Below are 22,427 nucleotides of genomic sequence, written 5' to 3' on the forward strand. Positions count from 1 at the left end.
AACCTAGATAGCAACTTAAAAAGCAAAGGCAGCACTTTGATGACAAAGGGCCATACAGTCAAAGCTATGGTTTTTCCAGTAGTCATATACAGATGTGAGAGTTGGACCATAAAGAAGGCTGAGCTCCGAAGAGCTGATGTTTTTGAACTGCGGTGTTGGAGAAGACTCTTGAGAGTCCCTTGGACTGCAAGGAGATTAAACCAGTCAGTCCTAAAGGAAATCAGCCCTGAATATTAACTGGAAGGACTAATGTTGAAGCTCCAACACTTTAGCCACCTGATGAGAAGAGCCAACTCAATAGAAAAGACCCTGATGCTGGGGAAGATTGAAGGCAAAAGGAGAAGGGGGCAGCAGAAGATGAGGTAGTTAAATAGCATCACAGACTCAATGGACATGGTTTTGAGGAAACTCCAGGATATAGTGGAAGACACTGGAGCTTGGCATGCTTCAGTCCATGGGGCCGCAAACAGTCGGACATGACTGAACAACAACAGTAAAGATTAATATTCACTTATTAAATCTTACTTAACTAGATTCAGACTATTAAGTTAATAGTCTGAATCTGCTAAGTTAGTTGAGTAAGGGTAATTGTGTTAAGTACAAAAAGAGAAAAGGAAAGAGCAAGACCTAGACAGCATATTAAAAAGCAGAGACATTACTTTGTCAATAAAGGTCTGTCTAGTCAAGGCTATGGTTTTTCCAGTGGTCATGTATGGATGTGAGAGTTGGACTATAAAGAAAGCTGAGTGCCGAAGAATTGATGCTTTTGAACTGTGGTGTTGGAGAAGACTCTTAGAGTCCTTTGGACTGCAAGGAGATCCAACCAGTCCATCTTAAACGAGATCAGTCCTGGTTGTTCATTGAAAGGACTGATATTGAAGCTGAAATTCCAATACTTTGGCCACCTGATCTGAAGAACTGACTCATTTGAAAAGACCCTGATGTTGGGAAAGATTGAGGGCCGTAGGAGAAAGGATGACAGAGGATGAGATGGTTGGATGGCATCACTGACTCAATGGACATGATTTTGGGTAAACTCTGGGAGTTGGTGATGGACAGGGAGGCCTGGTGTGCTGCAGTCCATGGGGTGGCAAAGAGTTGGATATGACTGAGCGACTTAACTGAATTGAACTGGAGGAATACTGTCCTAAGGCTATGAATGTGAAATGTAAGATGTGGTAATAGTTTAATATATTGTAATTCTGTTACCACATGCTCCACTCACTCTCCGTTTGATGTTTTGTTTTTAAATTTTTCCATCAAATCACACACTGGATTGTTTGTGAAACCAATCATATATAACTTCTATGAACTTCTGAATCCAGCAAAACTTGTCTTATAAATTTACCTAAAGGGTCAAAAATATTTCCCTTATCAAGATGTTTTTCCCAATCTTGGTCTATAGATTTATAGCAGTGGTCCATCCTGGGATATCTTAATCAACCATCTGCACCCATGAATTTCACACTTGTGATAGCTGCCACATTTCTAAAGTCTGGCAGCTAAAGTTCACACATTTTAAAACTCTTCCACCAATCTTCCTAACTCTTAGAGCTAAGATTTTCATCTGACATTGATTTTTGGATTTCTTTGCTACAAGAGAAAAGAGTCTTATCTCAAAAATTCATACACTGAACACTAGACCATTTTGTAAAAATACTTTAGCTCAAGCATCAAAAACAGTGACAGGGAGCAGCTACTCATACTGAGATGCAGTCTTGTGTGAATTCCAATAACTAGGAGACATTTTCCTACAGATTGCAGGGTATAGACACTGAGAGCTCTATCTGTTTATGTTTAATGCAGTTTACTGGGAAAAGGGAATTGAGTATAATAAAGGGAAATAGCAATAAAATTTATAGATCAAAGATGCTTTGCAAGGGTAATATGCATTTATGGCATGAAAACAAGGTACACTTTTTTTTTTTTTTTTTTTTTGCCTCTATTTTAACCATTATGGTGCTCTGTGTTTAAGATGACAGAGGCTTGACAAGAAGATAAAACTTAAACATGACAGTTAGTTTAAATTCCACACCATACTTGAAATCTAATGTTGAAACTATTTTCTTTGACACTTGGCTTGGGAAAATTTTATGCAGCTTGAAGATAGCTATTAGATCACTTGAGGATCAGAAAATCTGGATCTAATTCTAGTGCTTATCTCTAGCTAGTTCTGTGACCCAGGGCAAGCTATTCCATCTTTCTAGTCTTCAAATTATGCTTCAGTAATATGAATACATAAATGTGATGGTTCTTAACAGTCAAATATCTTGTGATTTTCTTTTTATTTTCTTAGACACTATCACAGGGTAATTACCTTGAAGTTCCTAAAATCTTTCTGGTCTGGTTTACTGCATTTTCACTAGTTACTATTTGTGTGATTTTGAGAAAAATTACATAACCTCTGTGTGTCTCAGTGGCCACATCTGTAAAAAGGTAATGATAATAATAGAACCTACCTGGGATTGTTGTCAGGATTAAATGAACTATATTTTAATAATTCTAATATGAAAATTTCCTGTATTTGAATATATATATATTAAGGAGGACACACATTAAAAAATCATAAATTAAAATTCATTAGCATTTAATTAATAGCCATTTTTCCCTAGTGGTACATAAAATCATAGCATGTTTTATACTCAGAAATAGATGAAATTTTGTAATACATATGGAATGCTTAGAATAATGCCTGGGATAAAAATTGTCCAATAGCTGATATTAAAATTTCTCTGTACATAATAATTGTTATATCTAAATTAAGAAGGATAATTTAAGTGTGATTAAAATCTTGCTAGTCATATCAGCCTTGGTTTTATTTTGTATCTAATGTCATAGTATAAATTTAATAATTTCATCCAGATAAATAAACATGGATTGACATAAAATATTACTTTTTACTTGAATGAGTAGATATGATACAAATTTATACCTGAATGAGTAGATATGATACAAATTTTTACTTGAATGAGTAGACATGATACAAATGAGTAGATGTGACACATTTTTATGATAAGAAGAGCAAATATGCCATTTTTTTACTTAAGTTGATTAAGAAGGGAAAATATAAATTTTTAGGAAATTGAAAATTAAGAATATACTTATGCTTACATAAGCTTAGCTCAGTATTCAATATGAAGAAAAATAACAGCATAGTGCATGCATCAACTTTGTACATCATAATTGCCTTTAGTTATAAACTCTCAGCTTTGATTTTTGGAGTCATAATATAAATCTACATCATAATTCTGAGTTTCATTTTTTCTTGGCAATGTTCCTTAGAAATTTAGTCAAATAAATTCTATATAAACTGTGTTCCTGTGATTTAGAATGTATAAAATATCTAGGGAAGAAAAAAAAGTCCAGTTCATAGAAAATTATTTTAATTATAGCTCATTTATTTTCAACACAAAAGTAAGAAAAGTGTTCAATTAATGATTTCTCTATTTCACTCTCTTGGGAAATCCTAGAGGTCTCTGGGGGATATGGATTCTTTACTCAAAAAATGCAGAAATGAAAATGATATAAAAATGAATATAATTCTTAGGAATTTAAAGTTGGATTTTGATGGGTTTGAATATCTGAATTAAAGATTTACATGAGTGTTTATTAATGAAACATTTTTTCTTCAATAGAGTAATTGAGATATTATTGGATGAAATAAGGGTGAGTAATGGCACAAACCCCTGTGTTCTAGACCCATAACACATAGTGATGAGGAACAAAGGGTTTAAAATTACAGTTCTCTCAACTGTCAAATGATTAAGATTTTGGAGAAAGAAAGATAAAGAAAATAAAAGTAAAATGGGAGAAGACTATATTCTGTAGTTTAGAAGAATGTTGCTAAATAATCTACACAAATAAAAAGAAAAATACATGGAGGAAGAATTAGAGGATAAGCTTCTCCAAATGTCACTTTGTCCACTTCAGTTAATGGTATGTCCAAAAAGAAATTGCTTGTTCAATCAAATTTATATTAACCAAAGTAGTTTCTCTGAACTACATTATACCTGGGACTTTGACAATGATATATCCCTTCAGTTGGCAAAAACGCTGTACTACTAACAATAATCAAAGCATTTTCAATACATTTAAGGAAATAGAGAAAAAAAAACAACAAAATCTATCTTCAGCGAGAAAATACAATAAACACAAACACACCAGAACACACATATATTTATACCAATACATATGATCTATCAATCCATCATCTTTTACATCTATGATAGGGGAAAATAGGTGAAACAAATATGTGTGCATTAATGTTAAAGTCAACTATTACAGGGCTTCCCTGCTGGCTCAGAGGTTAAAGCGTCTGCATCCAACGCAGGAGACCCAGGTTTGATCCCTGGGTTGGGAAGATCCCCTGGAGAAGGAAATGGTAACCCACTCCAGTATTCTTGCCTGGAGAATCCCATGGACGGAGGAGCCTGGTAGGCTACAGTCCATGGGGTCGCAAAGAATAGAGGAAAAACAACAAAATCTATCTTCAGCGAGAAAATACAATAAACACAAACACACCAGAACACACATATATTTACACCAATACATATGATCTATCAATCCATCATCTTTTACATCTATGATAGGGGAAAATAGGTGAAACAAATATGTGTGCATTAATGTTAAAGTCAACTATTAAAACACAAATCATTAAAAACATGGAACTTTTATTGTACAGTGTGAACATACTTAGCACTATTAAACTATATACTTAAAATGATTAAAATAGTAAGTTTCTTGCTGTGTGTTTTATATCACAATTTTTAATGAAAAATAATGTACTTGCACATTCAGCCATACTAGAATAATTGATACTTAATAGCTCTCCCAAAATTAAAGATAAATAAATAAATAAAAGAATATTATACAATGAACACATTAAGAGAAAAAAGAAAAAAATGATTATTTGTATTTTTAATTCAAATATACAGGAAAATAAAGGATCAAGCTGAGGAAAAGTCATTAAAAAACTAAAAGATTAATGAAAACTCCAATTTAACCTCTTCTTATTAAGCACCATTGCCTTCCTTGAGTATAGCAGGTGAAGCAAATCAATCTTTCAACAAATGGATGTGGGCATTTTTAGCTCAACTAATAAAAATGAATTAAAAACATTTAAAAAGAAAGTTGTTCATTACTTTCTCCAAAAATTGCTAAAAAGCAACACTTTACAGTCAATGACAAGAGCACTACATTTTATAGTTTGACCGTTACCAGAAGAGAAAAAGGTTATTCTTTCCTTTTGTTCTAACAGTTTATTTTAAATTGTTTTTAAAAGATGCTAATATAAAAATATGACCATAAAAGAAGGTCAGCAAAGAACATATTTATAAGTTAACTTAGAGTATTTAAAATCACTAGGAAAATGTAAATTGCTCAGTACCAACATGATCTCCATAGAATTATGGCATACCTCGTAATGGCCTTCTTCATTCTCCTGAATATGGAAACCCGCAGAGCTTGGACATTTCTGAGGAGTGACAGGAATATTGTCACTTTTGTTGTGTGAGTTACACTGAAAGAGATTACCAAATAATTGTGACAAACTATTCCATATTAAGAGTGTCTATTGAGAGACATGTTTGTTTGCTAAGCTTCTAATGAAGGAGGTCCCTGTCAGGGGAACTTCAAGTCAATCAGGGGTCTTCCTCAAGTACATGCATTCATATTGAGCCTTTACCAAAAAGGTAAAAAATGACCCCAGGATAAACAAATTGTGTTTTCACTGAAACTAAGGAAATCTAAGATGTAGTTATTTTACTCTTTCTATTGAAATATTTACTTATTATACTTACGATTTTAGTAGCTAAAGCTTGTATGATGTCATTCTTTGAATGAGGTATTATTCAAATGCCTGATATATATATAACATATTATTAAACTGTGACATAGATATTATTATCCCCAGTTACAGATGAGAGAAATGAGGTGTAAAAATATTGTTTTTCCCAAAGTTGAGCTAGTACTCAGCTTTCTAGGATCATTCCTCATAACTTATCTACCATATCTATGTCCTTTATAAATTACACATTTGAAATAGCCAAAACTGAAAAATTAAAAGTTAAAGGTCTTAAAGTTTTATTTCACTTTTTTCTGTAGCAAATGCAAAATATTTTTTAAAACATGTTGACTAAAATAATTCACCTATAAATGAATACAAATTTTAAAACAAGATATCATAGGATGGCTTGGCTTTTCTCTATGAAAATATTAAAATGATTATTTACCTTATTCCTCCAAAAGTTGTTTTGTGTGAAAACAAGATATAATTTACTTTCTATTATCCTTGCCTCCTTCTTTCCTAAATCTCTTACTAGTTTCATGGCTACTTGATCATTTATTAAACATAATATTGGGTTTCTAAGTTTTCCACTTTAATAAAAAACATTGTAGTGCCTCCCCAAAAGGCTCATCATTGACATATAACCTTTCCTCTCCCATAAGACTACAAAGGTATGCACAGATTTTTATAAGTAGGGAAGATAATATTTTTCAAGGTAGAATGCCACTGTTTTGGTTCACTAGTGAAATTTTACTTTCCCCATCCCAAAGAAGAATCTTATAAAATTAGTCTCAAACACATTTTCAAAAGCAAGTGTGTTTTAGAGTTTAGTATAATTAAGATCAGTATATTTTAATCTCAAAACCACCATTTTATATTTTATATATTTATACATATTTTAAAATATTCACATTACATGTTTTAAAGCTTAAATGTTTTTATTTTAAACTCAGAGAAGGGGCAAATATTCTGAAAATATTTGCAATATAGCAGAGTATGAAAGCATGACTCTGAAACCCAAGCCTGTATTAGAAAACTTTGTCTTGAAAAAGAATCTATGCCTGTCCTCTCTAGAATAAAATCATTTCAACCCTGTTTAAAACCTGCCTCCTCTAGGAACTTGTTTTGGGTAATAAAACAAATCGTGATTGCATTTAACCTCTGTCCATAATCTGAGTGATTTAGGTGTAATTTGTAAAATGCTGGTCTGCCAGTATTCATTCTTAGAATGTGCCTAGTTTGTCTGAACAACTTCACTGTTAATTATGAAGGCCACTCTTGGTATCTCTCCACAATGACTTCTTCAGTTTTCAAAAAAAGTTTAGGTTTTAAAACAGTTATCTTCATCTGTGATGGTCTTAGACATTTTAGTCTCTCAATTCATGTCCCTCACTTTTCCTCATATCTATTCATGCTGATTAATCTTTTTAAAACCTCTCATGTATTATGCAGTTGTTTTCCTTAGAAACATTTCCACAATTCCTGTGGCCCAGGAGTGGTTCTCATCCTGCCTGTATGTTAGAATCACCCAGGGAGCTTTAAAAAGTGCCACTGACTGAGCCCCACCTCACGCCAGATAAATTAAAGCTAAGGCAAAACTATTTTTGAAATACCCAGGTAATTCTTGTGTGCAGCCAAGAGTTTAGAATCCCTGGGTTAAGGTTTTCATTTCTTTTCTGGCCTCAGGACACTATAGGGAATTTTACCCTCACTCTTCTTTCAATCTGATCTCTTGTTAATCCTTTTCCTTATTTAACCCATTGTGGATTAGGTGATTTTTTTTTTTTTCAAGGATGCATCACAGCACCTCTGAAATTGGAAAAAAAATCCTATGTTTGCGTAATACTTTATTCCTTTACATATAAGATTTTATGTATTATCCACAAGAAACCTCTGCAGAGAGAGGTAGAAAATGTAATCCTACCTTAACAGATGGGGAGTGCAGAGGTTCAGATAGATTCAAAATCCTCTGTGCAAGGATTTGACCAGTGAAATCACTCCTATGTAACAAGACTTGGGCTATGGCTACCCTGACATTTCTCCCTTAAGGGATTCATTGATTTGCTTATTCATTCACATCTCCTATTCTATTTGTTCATTTGTTTGATCATCAGATATTTGCTGAGTGAATGCTTTGATTCAGGATTTTAGTGTTTCACCAAGGTAAGGCATTTTATATCTGCAATGGTCTCACACTAGCAGTGAAGTCATAATTGGAAACAAAGAACCATCATGATATGCCTAAGTTGCTAAGGGACAAAGAAAAGAGAACTGTGAGACTCCAATGAGTCTAGTCTTGAAAAATGTGCTGTTGAGGGAATCATGGCCAGTACATTTAGGACAGAACAATCAGTATAGGCAAAGGCTAGAGATATGAATTCCCCACACTTGCCTATGAGCTGCAAGTAGTTCAATAATGCTTTAACCATGGATCGTGTGAGCTATGCCATGAGGCTAGGGACAGGGGTTATTAGTGCATGAAATTTAATGGTTAGGCAAATGATGAGAAGTTACAGAATTGGACTTAATGTGAGAGATGACACCCAAATAATGGAATGGTGCTTTTACACAGTGGGTGCCAAAGGTGAGCTTTTATCTTCAATCCTTCCCTACCGCCCTAAGGTAGTAATATGATATAAGCAAAACAATTGCATTTGCAATATAACTTACACTCAGGTAAGTTCTTCCACCTAAACAAGATTTTACCACTATCCCTTTCTTGTGTCTAATTCTTTAGCAGCCTCTTATAAACAGAGGCATTAACAGAACAGTTAATGACATCCAAGGAAAAGTTTAATTCACTGTTATTTCATCACTTTTTAAACTTTTGAGTGTTATGAGGCCTCTAAGGATTACAAATCTATGAATCAGAGTGAAAATGAAAGCAAAAATAACACTGTAAAGAATATTTTGAGAGGCAATATTATTAATAGCCCAAACATTAAGGAAACACATTCTTAAGGGAAAAACAATTTAATTGCTATATATTCTTCCCGACAAGTTTCTATTTCAAAGACAGTTGCAGCTGAAAATAGAAGGTTTATTATAAAAGTCTTGAGATTTCATCAACTAAAATTTTTCCATTTTCAAAATTTGATATGAATAACTATAAAATGAGTTATGGTCAAGATAGATTTGCTAAATCAGATTTAATATTGAGGGATTCATATATACATCATACTTAAGAGAGCTAGAGTTCTCTAACAACAATCATATTAAATGGAGATCAATGTAAATACATTTATTTTATACTTTCAATTCTATTTGATATTTTCCATTTAATAGTTTCTATTTTATTTTGTGTATAACTCTTCCCTCAAACACTTGTCATAGTTCCTGGGAAATTGTCATTCACTATCAATAGAGATACCTACACAAATCTGGCTCATAACGAGGAATATTAGTTCTTTCATTTTTGATACAAATTCCTAAGGAAGTACTTCATAGTCAAAATATCAAGAGAAAAACTACAACAGTAACAAAAGCAACAAAAGTTTTATGAAAAATTTCATAACCATTAAGTTCAACACTGCTGTTTTCTTTGCTACAGAGGGGATTCTTTACATTTTCCCACCCAACTCTATAGTAGTAGCAATATGCCTTATTCTTTTACTCCTCCTACCTTCTTGCGAATTCGAGGTTGTTTGCCAAAAATCAATTGTGCTATTATAAAATCTGTGCAGTCATTATACAGGCAGCCACCCTGTGTTTTTATGCTATAGGTTTCATTAAATAACAATTCCTTTTGTTAAAGCTTCCCACAGAAACTATTATTCCTACTCATTTTAAGAAACTAGAGATTGCTTTCATGAAGAATTAGTAAACATCCTTCAATGTTTAATACAAAAGTTCTAAACATCAGTAAAAGCTTCACATTTGCAGAAACGAATCTAAAGACTTGTCTGCACTTGGTATCTTCAACCTCTCTACCCATTCTTTGTAGAGCCCACGTGTGTCAAGCTTTTAACACCTCTTATAGTAACTGAAGGGGAATTCACAGCCCTCTTCTCACTTGACACAACCGATAACTGCTTCCTTCCAGACGCATCTGTGTCACTCGCCCTGAAAGGGCCCACGAACTCCTGGGTGTCCTTTTATCGGTCATGCTTTCCTTCTGAAATCATGTAACTGTTCGTGTTGGTATTGTCATTGCTAAAACTGAAAAGTTCGGAGAAAATGAAGCTTACTTCCTTAGGAAGTACATTTTCTGATGGCGTTCTCCTCTGGTTCCCAATTCTAAAATACTTTCTCAAACAGACACATGAACCATTTACTATTTGTAAACAGACAAAGGAAGGGCTTTAAAAATGTTCCTAAGCATGTTTACAGCAAACCATACATTTTTATGAGTATTTCAGGAAATTGATAAAGTTTATATTTTAAGAGATCCACAGCATATGCTCCGATTTCTGAAAATTTGTTCTAATCACTGAACATCCTGAAACTTACTGTCTCAAATCAGGAAGCCTTGAGCTTGTATTTCCTGTTTCTCCCTAATATCTTCTATGAATCCTTCTTTATTAGCTTATTGCCCTGTCATTATTAAATGTGCTTGGGAAACAAAGCTAAAATACTCATCAAGGTGTGTTAACACATAGGTATTTGCCTTGTGTAATGCATATTTTGATTTAAAATGAAAATGCAGTATAATACATTTTAAAGCCAAACACCACATAAATGGTATTTGGTTTTAAAATCATAGAAATACAGATGGCTAGAATATATATCAGTATAGAGATTACTTATGTAGAGTGAGGAAAAATGATGAACCATAAAAGGATCCAACAGCTTCCCAAGTGGTGCTTGTGGTAAAGAACTTGCCTACCAATTTAGGAGAGGTAAGAGACACGGGTTTGATCCTTGGGTCAGGAAGATCCCCTGGAAGAAGGCATGACAACCCACTGCAGTATTCTTGCCTGGAGAATCTCATGGACAGAGGAGTATGGTAGACTGAAGTCCATAGGATGGCAAAGAGTCAGACATAACTGAACCAACTGAGCATGCATGCAGACAAAAGGATGCAGAAAGGAATGTCACCTGCATCAGTAGCGTAAAGACATCTCCTTGTTTATTTTGTTTTAAAAAAAAAAAATGCTTTGCTCCTCTTCTTTTCCTTAAAAAAAGTATTTTTCTTAAAAAAACTGGAGACAGAAATATCATAAAATATTAACATATAGTAATTCTGGGTACTAGGGACATAGATATTTTCCTTACTTCTCTTTACTTTTTCTGAGTTTTTCAAATACCTGAAAATGAGTCAGCACATAGAAAAAGAATTAGCATGGCTTTGTTAAAAATCTGTTCCATCCACCTCAACAAAATTGTAGATAATGGTTATAAAAGGGCTTCATAATCTGTAAAATCTTGAAATAATTTATTTTCAGAAGTAAAGTTACTATGTGGGAGATAAATCTCTTCAGATCTGACTCAGGATCAATCCTCTCCTTTTCAGTAGAAAATGTTTTTCTAAAGCCAGGTAAGGAACATGCTGGTTTTCTTCCTAAGGTACTGTCTCTGAATATGTTTTGTTTTCTTTCACTTCACAAGGGAACATGATCCTCCTGTTGACAATTTACTACAATGCCTGCAGCATTATGAGGTATTTTATAAGTATTTTAAGTGAAAATTTTAAGTGAAATGAAAGAATAAATGAAAAAACTGCAAGACTTTTTACAGAGACATATTCACCTAAATTATTTTGGCTTCTAACTCCCTGGGTAATAATTTCTTTGTAGCTGTTTTCTTTTTTCTTTTATTCTTTTGTCCCCAGCAGACAAATTCATTGCAAAATTAGTATTCCCCAAACCTACATTTTGTGTTGTAAATGCTAAGACAAAAATATAGTACGTTTGTCTCATAGATTGAGAGTACCTGTAGTAAAAACAATAAAAAAAAAGCAATGGATTTAGTCATCATGCTTTGTTTCTCCAACTGGACCTTTAGTAATTCATGAAGTGAAGTGAAAGTCCCTCAGTCGTGTCTGACTCTTTGCGACCCCGTGAACTATATAGTCCATGGAATTATCCAGACCAGAATACTGGAGTGGGCAGCCATTTCCTTCTCCAGGAGATCTTCCCAATTTAGGGATCAACCCAGGTCTCCTGCATTGCAGACACATTCTTTACAGCTGAACCACAAGGGAAGTCCTCAGTAATTCATGGCAGGAAGCAATTTCTTCACAATAATATGTCACATAAGTGGATACATTTGAATTGATCTACCACGTATATGAACAAATTAGCTCCTGTTCAACTTCTTGGCCCTGCACAATTTGCCTACCCAGGAGACTTTGCCCATCCAGTCTTGGTTCTTCCAGGGCATCAGACACCCCCGGGGTATGCAAGTTGACTGGGATCTACTTCAAAACTACCTGAACTGGCCAAAAGCCCTCTGCTTTGTGTAAATTCCCCTCCACTCTTCTCATGGCCCCCACCCTATATCTCCTTTCAGTCTGGAGATAGCCTTTCTTCTCCTTTCTTGAGGTCCCAAGGTACATCCTCCCCTTTCACCCTTAATAGCTCTTGCTTTCTCCTCTGTCCCAACAAGCATTTCCATTTTTAGTCCAGGCTTACAGAGGCTAGCCAGATGGAGGCAGTCACTGTTGCTCAATGAACAGGGAGAAGTTGACTGCTCCATGTGGAATTTATGAGAAAACAAAGGCTGATTTTATATAGCCTTTTGGCATAGGCCATTAAATAGACCAGATGGCTTCCCTCAATTATAGTTTCCTGTAACAAGTGATATTAACAGACAAAAATAAGTATTTCTTATTGTGCACTTTGCTATGCAAGCAGGTTACTTTTAACATACTAGTATAATATTTACCTCTAGCTACTATTATTATAATATACTAAATGGAGCCAATTTATTCTGAAGCAGTTAAAATATAGGAATATTTTGTAAAAGATCTTAACAAATATAAGTTAAAAAGAGGATTGGAAAAATAAGAATGTGGAATTAATGTTTGATGAAATTCAGTAAGTAATTCAAGTTAAAATATCAGATGAAACTTTTTCTCCCTTTGTTTAGGAATTCTTCATAAGCTGTTTCAAAATTTAACGAACTGTATCATAGACTGACAGACATTCTTCAAACAATTGTAACAATTTAATAAAAAAGTATAAGTGAGAAGTATCATAACCAAGAAATAACTTTCTCCCAATGTGTTATTGCTTAAGTGGGATTTGAAAGCAATATATCAGTATAATTTATCTTTGGTTACTATAAAGATTTAGCAACTCTGTATATTGTTCATTTCCTGAGGATACCTGAAAATTGCATACTTTCCTTCTAGGCAATGACTTTCAAGGTTTTTTTAATGGACAAATGGACAAATGCAGAACTTGAGATAAAGACATATTCCCAAAAGAATCATGAAGTTTATGAAGGGACTGCAATAAGCTGAATTTTATCTTCTTTTCTCCACATAATATTTAATACATAATACTTAATGAAGTTTGGAATAAAAGGAAAATAATTTTCTAGTCCTATAGAAATTTTGGTAATTTAGTTAAAAATTAAGCAATAGCATCCTATGTCAAAATTATGCAGCAGCTTTCCTCTAAATGTGTAACAGCAGAGCAAACTTCTGTGAACTGAACATTGAGTGAGCCAGGGTGCTGGCTGCATGAGTGTGAACTCAATTTTGCTAAATAAATAAATACATACATGAATAAGGTCATATATTTCCTCACATCCAGTTATAAATTGTTTTATGAGCAATTACTACTAAGCTCTCTAACATAATATAGATAAACTGGATACAGTTGTAGGTCATTATTCACCAAGGAACAGCAGTGCAAAACTACCTTTATGAGGACCACAAATCGTAGCTGCCTTCTGCACATTACAACATTTTCTTTAAGTGGTTCATGGATGTTATGTAGAGTTTTATGTACCCCTTTTGACCCAGTTGCTATGGGCATGCATAGAAATAAAAACCCTCAGAAAGTACACTTCAAATACTAATATTCTATGCTTAATAATTTCTCCATCAGTTTCTTCCTTGTATTATTACCTTACTATAAAGCCATTTCACAAGAGCAGTAAGACATTGAAAGATTTTAAATTACAAAAGGACTGCATGTTATGTTGCTTGAGCAAAGCCTCATTAATGCCAGTCAGCATTGCATACTGAAAATTAATTCTGCATTTTAAATAAATGGAACCCTTTACAGCTCCAGACACTTAGGAAGAGAGGTTAACTTCTGTCTAAACATATTCTAAGGAATACAATAACAGACGTTTTCAGTACCAGGATCAGTCAAGATTATTCATGCTATAGTTTTTATTCCAGAAAATTGTTTTTTAGTTTATATAAGTTTATTTTTTTATTTTTACTATAAAATCCCTTATAATGTTTCATATATTTATAATTTAATTTTATTTATAGTTTGAAGGGAAACAAAACTAAAATTGTCTCAACACAAGAAAAATAGAGTGAGTAAAAATAGTTTTAATATTTCAAATACAATGGGAGAGGTCCATTTTAGGAATATTCATTGGGAATTTGAAAGTGATCTTTCTCTTATATTTCTGGCCTGAATTGAAAGCTTCAGGGAAGGAAAATGATGAGTTTCATTTTCACTCTTAGGTAATTAATGTCCACGAAAGTCAATGCATTTTTTAAAATTGGTTAGTATTTCCAGGGAATTCTAAAAGAGTATCAAATACAAAGGACAGAAATAGTAAGGAACTAACAGAAGCAGAAGAAATTAAGAATAGTTGTCAAGAATACACAGAAGAGCTGTGCAAAAAAGTCTTAATGACACAGATAAGTATGATGGTGTGGTCACTCACCTAGAGTGGAACAACCTGGAGTGTGAAGTCAAGTGGACCTTAAGAAGCAATGTTAGGAACAAAGCTAGTGGAGGTGACCAAATTACAGCTGAGCTATTTCAAATCCTAAAAGATGATTCTGTTAAAGTGTTGCACTCAATAAGTCAACAAATTTGGAAAACTCAGCAAAGGTCATAGGACTGAAAAACATTGCTTTTCATTCCAATTCCAAAGACTGTTCCAAAGAATGTTCCAAATACTATATGATTGCACTCACTTCATATACTAAAAAGGTTATGCAGAAAATCCATCAAGTGAGGCTCCAGTAGTATGTGAACCTAGAACTTCCAGATGTACAAGCTGGGTTTAGAAAATGCAGAGGAACCAGAGATCAAATTGTGAACGTTTGCTGGATCTTGGAGTTTCTCCAAGGAGTTCCAGAAAAACATCTGCTCCATTGACTACATTAAAGCTTATGACTGTGTGGCTCACAACAAACTGTGGAAAATTCTCAGAGATGAGATTATCAAGCCACCTTATCTGTGTCCTGAGAAACCTGTATGTAGGTTGAGAAGCAGCAGTTAGAACTGGATATGAAGCAACAGACTGGTTCAAAACTGGGAAAGGAGTATGATAAGGCTGTGTGATGTCACCCTTCTTATTTAACATATGCAAAGTACCTCCTGTGAAATGCTTAGCTGGATAAACACAAGCTGGAATCAAGATTGCTAGGAGAAATATCAACAACCTCAGAAATGCAGATGACACCACCCTTATGGCAGAAAGTGAAGAAGAACTAAAGAACCTCTTGATGAAAGAGAAAGAGGAGAGTGAAAAAGTTGGCTTAAAGCTCAACATTCAGAAAACTAAGATCATGGCATCCAGTCCCATCAGTTCACGGCAAACAGATGGGGAAACAGTGGAAACAGTGGCAAGGAGATCCAACCAGTCAATCCTAAAGGAAATCAGTCATGAATATTCATTGGAGGGACTGATGCTGAAGCTGAAACTCCAATACTTTGGTCCCCTGATGCAAAGAGCCGACTCACTGGAAAAGACCCTGATGCTGGGAAAGATTGAAGGCAAAAGAACAAGGGGGTGAAAGAGGATGAAATGGTTAGATGGCATCATTGATTTGATGGATGTGAATTTAAGCCAAATCCCCAGGAATTAGAGGATGACAGGGAAGCCTGACATGCCGCAGTCCATGAGGTTACAGAGTCTGACAGGACTTAGTGACTGAACTCACATAGTGAATACTAGTATTAGTTTATAAAATGTGCAACTTACTGGCATTGGAACACACAAAAACCTTATACAAATCTAAGTAATAAGTGAGTTCAGGGATTTCGCTGTTAGGGCAATTTTGTAGCCTGAAACACTGAGGTCAAACAAACTGAAATGTCAGAATTGGAGCAGAGAAGAGTATATTGCAGGGGCATGTAAGGGTAGCTCATACTCTAAAAATCCCAAGCTCCATGAAGAGTTTAGGCAAATCATTTTTAAAAGCCAGATGAGGGAGGGGAGGTCACAGGGTATGTGGTCAGTTTATGCACAATCCTCTGATTGGCTGATGGTGAGGTAACAGGGCTGTGTCACAGGGGTTCGCATTATCAATCCTTCCCATGAAAGTGAAGTTTCTCAGCCGTGTCCGACTCTTTGAGACCCCATGGACTGTAGCCTCCCAGGTTCCTCCATCCAAGGGATTTTCCAGGCAAGAATACTGGAGTGGGTTGCCATTTCCTTCTCCAGGAGATCTTCCCAACCCAGGGATTGAACCCGGGTCTCCTGCATTGGAGGCAGACGTTTTACCGTCTGAGCCACCAGGGAAGCTCTATCAGTCCTTAAGCTCCAGAAAGCCTGGGGTTATGTGCTCATGGCCATGAAGTACTTAACAACTTCCCTCATTTAGTGAGGGGTCTTTACATCTGTTAGGAAAAAAAAAAAAAAAACTTAAGAAATGTGCATTGGATACTGTTATCTGGGTAGCAGAGAGGAGCTAAAGCAGAGGATATGGAGAAAGACTTGTCCCAGGAAGGCCTCAAAAGGTCCTGCTCAGTTACATTTTGATGGGCTTTCCACCTAGTAAACATTCTCCTTCTATAGAGAATCAGCAACTTGTGAATTGGACTTACATGTACCATGCCTATGATTTCCACGTTTCATATAAGTAACTCATATTTTTATGTATATTATTTCATATATTTATATATATAAGGGCATATATTTTATACACAAAACTGCTTTTACTAATATCACATCAAGTACTAACTTTTTAATAAAAGATTTCACCGGGTGTGATATAAATAATATATAAATATTTATAAATGTTAAATGTTCTGGAAACAAAGCAAATATACTATACTAAATTAGTATTATAGCATGAAAGCATTAGTTGCTCGGTCGAGTCTGACTCTTTGCGACCCTATGGACTGTAGCCTGCCAGTCTTCGCTGTCCATGGGATTTTCCAGGCAAGGATAGTGGAGTGTATTGCTATTTCCTTCTTCAGGGGATCTTCCCAACTCAGGGATTAAACCTCGGTCTCCTGCATTGCAGGCAGAGTCTTTATTGTCTGAGCCACCAGGGAAGCCTAAAATTAGTATACATAATGTTTAACACAAACGCATCTTAAAATTTAGGGTGAAATATTTCTGAAACATAAGTGTACTTAGAATGATAACTATATGTTGAAATTTTCATGATAATTTTTTTAAAAAATCTGAACTGAATATACTTTCCAGTAGTACAACTGTGTTCTCATATCACAAAAATGCTTTCCCAAAATAAATCTTTAACATAATATTAACTTTAGCTATCTGCATGCCAGTCTTTCACAACAGTCTGAAAGCCAACCTTCAGTCAAAGAAATCAGGTAATAAATTCAGAGATTCAAATCTAGAGTGCTTTAACATAAATTCAAAACTCAAGGCTATGCCAGTTATTTGAATATTCTTTCAAGGCAAATTCTTAAATAAGTTCAGTGGTTTATTAGACTTCTCTTACTGGAAAGTTTTCTAAAACAGACCCTGAAGCTGCAACCTATGCTTTTAATAGTATATGGAGAGAGAGAGAGAAAGAAAAAAAGCACTTTGTTTTTTATAGTTTGTACACTGATAGAAAACAAACACTATTCCTTGCAAACATAATTTTAAGGTGTGTTTTTTTTTAATTTCAGTGTTTTAAATTTGTATTTTAAATTAATTTATGCAAATTGTACACTATCTAAATTTGAATGGAAATTTATAACTTTTAGAGCAATGATTTAGAGTTTAAAAAAAAAGATATTTCATAATATACTGGAAAGTGCCAGTTGGCACTGGAGACTTTGGACTTGACCCTCAGCTCTATTACCATCTGACTGTCATTTCATGGCGTCCTTATAATTGTCTGTAAAATGGGACGTTTATATTAGAGAATCTCCTCCTCCAACTATCCAGTTCGAAAATGCAGTATGAACGTGAGATATTATCAGATCTGTTACCACAAAACTTAAGGTAGAGTTTGTTTTTCTGAATATTATTCTCTAAATTTCAGTTCAGTTCAGCCGCTCAGTCATATCCGACTCTTTGCAACCCCATGAATTCTAGCACGCCAGGCCTCCCTGTCTATCAACAGCTCCCAGAGTTTACTCAAACTCATGCCCATCGTGTCGGTGATGCCATCCAGCCATCTCATCCTCTGTCGTCCCCTTCTCCTCCTGCCCCCAATCCCTCCCAGCATCAGGGTCTTTTCCAATGAGTCAACTCTTCACATGAGGTGGACAAAGTACTGGAGTTTCAGCTTCAGCATCAGTCTTTCCAATGAACACCCAGGACTGATCTCCTTTAGGATGGATTGGTTGGATCTCCTTGAAGTCCAAGGGACTCTCAAAAGTCTTCTCCAACACCATAGTTCAAAAGCATCAATTTTTTGGTGCTCAGTTCTCTAAGTTTAAATGTTCATAAAATAATGTGAATAACTTGATAAACTGCAAGAAAGCTGAGACTTTCCCACTGACTTTGTTACATTTGTTCTTAACTTGCTAATATCTTCAAAAAATTAACACACAGAAATCCCTTGCATTCTTATACACTAACAATGAGAAAACAGAAAGAGAAATTAAGAAAACAATACCATTCACCATTGCAACAAAAAGAATAAAATACTTAGGAGTATATCTACCTAAAGAAACAAAAGACCTATACATAGGAACCTATAAAACACTGATGAAAGAAATCGGAGGACACAAACAGATGGAGAAATATACCATGTTCATGGATTGGAAGAATCAATATTGTCAAAATGGCTATTCTACCCAAAGCAATCTATAGATTCAATGCAATCCCTATCAAGCTACCCATGGTATTTTTCACAGAACTAGACCAAAGAATTTCACAATTTGTATGGAAATACAAAAAACCTCGAATAGCCAAAGTAATCTTGAGAAAGAAGAATGGAACTGGAGGAATCAACCTGCCTGACTTCAGAGTCTACTACAAAGCCACAGTCATCAAGACAGTATGGTACTGGCACAAAGACAGAAATACAGATCAATGGAACAGAATAGAAAGCCCAGAGATAAACCCACGAACCTATGGACGCCTTATCTTCGACAAAGGAGGCAAGGATATACAATGGAAAAAAGACAACCTCTTTAACAAGTGGTGCTGGGAAAACTGGTCAACCACTTGTAAAAGAATGAAACTAGAACACTTTCTAACACCATACACAAAAATAAACTCAAAATGGATTAAAGATCTAAATGTAAGATCAGAAACTATAAAACTCCTAGAGGAGAACATAGGCAAAACACTCTCTGACATAAATCACAGCAGGATCCTCTATGACCCACCTCCCAGAATATTGGAAATAAAAGCAAAACTAAACAAATGGGATCTAATGAAACTTAAAAGCTTTTGCACTACAAAGGAAACTATAAGTAAGGTGAAAAGACAGCCGTCAGATTGGGAGAAAATAATAGCAAATGAAGAAACAGACAAAGGATTAATCTCAAAAATATACAAGCAACTCCTGCAGCTCAATTCCAGAAAAATAAATGACCCAATCAAAAAATGGGCCAAAGAACTAAACAGACATTTCTCCAAGGAAGACATACAGATGGCTAACAAACACATGAAAAGATGCTCAGCATCACTCATTATCAGAGAAATGCCTATCAAAACCACAATGAGGTACCATTACACACCCGTCAGAATGGCTGTTATCCAAAAGTCTACAAGCAATAAATGCTGGAGAGGGTGTGGAGAAAAGGGAACCCTCTTGCACTGTTGCTGGGAATGCAAACTAGTAGAGCCACTATGGAGCACAGTGTGGAGATTTCTTAAAAAACTGGAAATAGAACTGCCATATGACCCAGCAATCCCACTTCTGGGCATACACACTGAGGAAACCAGATCTGAAAGAGACACGTGCACCCCAATGTTCATTGCAGCACTGTTTATAATAGCCAGGACATGGAAGCAACCTAGATGCCCATCAGCAGATGAATGGATAAGGAAGCTGTGGTACATATACACCTTGGAATATTACTCAGCCATTAAAAAGAATTCATTTGAATCAGTTCTAATGAGATGGATGAAACTGGAGCCCATTATACAGAATGAAGTAAGCCAGAAAGATAAAGACCATTACAGCATACTAACACATATATATGGAATTTAGAAAGATGGTAATGATAACCCTATATGTAAAACAGAAAAAGAGACACAGATGTACAGAACAGATTTTTGGACTCTTTGGGAGAAGGCAAGGGTGGGATGTTTTGAGAGAACAGCATCGAAACATGTATATTATCTAGGGTGAAACAGATCACCAGCCCAGATTGGATGCATGAGACAAGTGCTCGGGCCTGGTGCACTAGGAAGACCTAGAGGGATCGGGTAGACAGGGAGGTGGGAGGGGGGATCGGGATGGGGAATACACCTAAATCCATGGCTGATTCATGTCAATGTATGGCAAAACCACTACAATATTGTAAAGTAATTAGCCTCCAACTAATAAAAATAAATTTTAAAAAAATGCATGTAACTTTTATTAAAGCCCAAAGTAAAAATTTTAATCTCCTGTTTCATATACATCTTATCTTTTTATTCAGAAGGAAGAAAAGCAACACTACCAAAGTCCTGATGTTTACTGGCTATGCATTCACGTTCTTTTCAGAAAAAGAGCCGGTGTATCCAGTACCTTTTGAGATAGTTGAGTATTTAAGCCCAAATGGGCTTCCCAGATAGCTCAGTTGGTAATGAATCCACCTGCAATGTAGGAGAACCCGGTTTGATTCCTGGGTCGGGAAGATCCGTTGGAGAAGGGATGGGCTACCCACTCTGATATTCTTGGGTTTCCCTTGTGGCCCAGCTGGTAAAGAATCTGCCTGCAATGCAGGAGACCTGGGTTTGACCTGGGTTGGGAAGATCCCCTGGAAAAGAGAAAAGCTACCCACTCCAGTATCCTGGCCTGGAGAATCCCATGGACTTTATAGTCTATGGTGTCCCAAAGAGCTGGACACAAATGAGTGACTTTCACTTTCAAAGAAACTAATCACAGTGATGTTGGATAGAAACTCTTCAGCAAATGTGGAATCTATCTACCTGTGAAGGTTTAAAAGGTTAGAGTCTGTTTTTTTTTTAGTCTATCTTTAAAATTGAAGCTCTATGACTTTTAAGGGAAAAAATCAAGTCACATGAGAAACATGCTCACTTTCAAGGTCTAAAAAATGGTTCTTCTTACAGGTTTGGGACAAGTATCTCTGAGGTGATGTATTTTAACAAAACAAGGAAATAGTTGTACGTGAGTAACTACTTATAGAGTTCATCTTTTGAATTACCTTCTTTATCTCCAAACTCCCAACTAATATGACTTCAACAAAACTACTGTACTGTTTATTTTTTAATCCTCAGGTCATGTAACTCTAACAGACAGATGATTCTCTAAAACACTAACACCTCTCTGATTTTTTCTTATGAAGTTGTCCCCCTGGTGATGAGAGGTATAAAAATGAACCAGAAATAGATTATAGAATCATGTACCAAAAAAAATTTTAAAAAAACTATTTTGAAAATATATATTAATAAATATAAAGCATAACTGGAAAACATCTCTTTCCTGAGGAAGAAAATTTAACTTTCTCTTCAAAAAGGATATCAAATGCTATACCTCTTGTGAAGATTCTCCCTAATAAAAGTGCTTATTAGCGTCAACAAATAGTTCTTAATAACCTCCTCTGGGCCAAATACTTTTTAATGATTTGGTTTAAAAGAATAGGAATAAGAAATAATTCCAATCCTCAAAAACTTGTCAGTATATTAAAAATATTATGAAGCTTCCACATCTCCTAAATATATTTGGTAACAAACATAAATATCTCAAAATAAAGGGAACCAAAAGAATAAAATCTGAAGAGAGTAAGATTAAATAGTGGCATTTTTACATTGTGGGTTTTATATATATAGTGTTCTTCAGAAGAATACAGAATTATATCTTTTTGTAAAAGATCAATATATTTTAGTCCTATAATGATTCTGAAATAAATACATTTAGTCCAAGTAAATAAGGTTTAATGCTTAAGTTTGTGACAGTTTTTACAAAATGGAAATGGAGAGGGCCAATATTTAAAGTGATTAAACAGTATGTAGAGAACATTTTATAAAACATTTCATATTAGTAATATCAATAACAGAAATCCACTTTTATATCAAGATAATACATGATTTAAGGAAAATAATTTTAGTAAAAGAGAAAAAAATATATAGAATTTCTAATTATTACATCAATGTAAAATTCAACACCTCTGAAATATGTCTCTTTGTGATGTTGTATTAACATTCTTACAATTTCAAGCACTTTAACAAAGATTTCTTTTTATTA

The 22,427-nt window shown here is 34.8% G+C and overlaps 1 protein-coding gene across 6 annotated transcripts in view; it reads right to left on the bottom strand.

Annotated features, from left to right (window-relative positions):
* The window catches only part of PCDH9 (protocadherin 9), a 1,103,318-nt gene that overhangs the window by 692,275 nt on the left and 388,616 nt on the right, over positions 1 to 22,427 (bottom strand). For 3 of the 6 annotated variants that reach the window (XM_043891813.1, XM_043891816.1, XM_043891814.1), the window contains exon 3: positions 5,417 to 5,518. The exons of the other annotated variants lie outside the window; for them this stretch is intronic. In XM_043891813.1, the coding sequence (XP_043747748.1) occupies positions 5,417 to 5,518 (102 nt within the window). The remainder of the gene's footprint in view (positions 1 to 5,416; positions 5,519 to 22,427) is intronic. 6 annotated transcript variants of the gene reach the window in all.

This window comes from Cervus elaphus, chromosome 30 (genome assembly GCF_910594005.1).
Source record: "Cervus elaphus chromosome 30, mCerEla1.1, whole genome shotgun sequence".
NCBI lineage: Eukaryota > Metazoa > Chordata > Mammalia > Artiodactyla > Cervidae > Cervus > Cervus elaphus.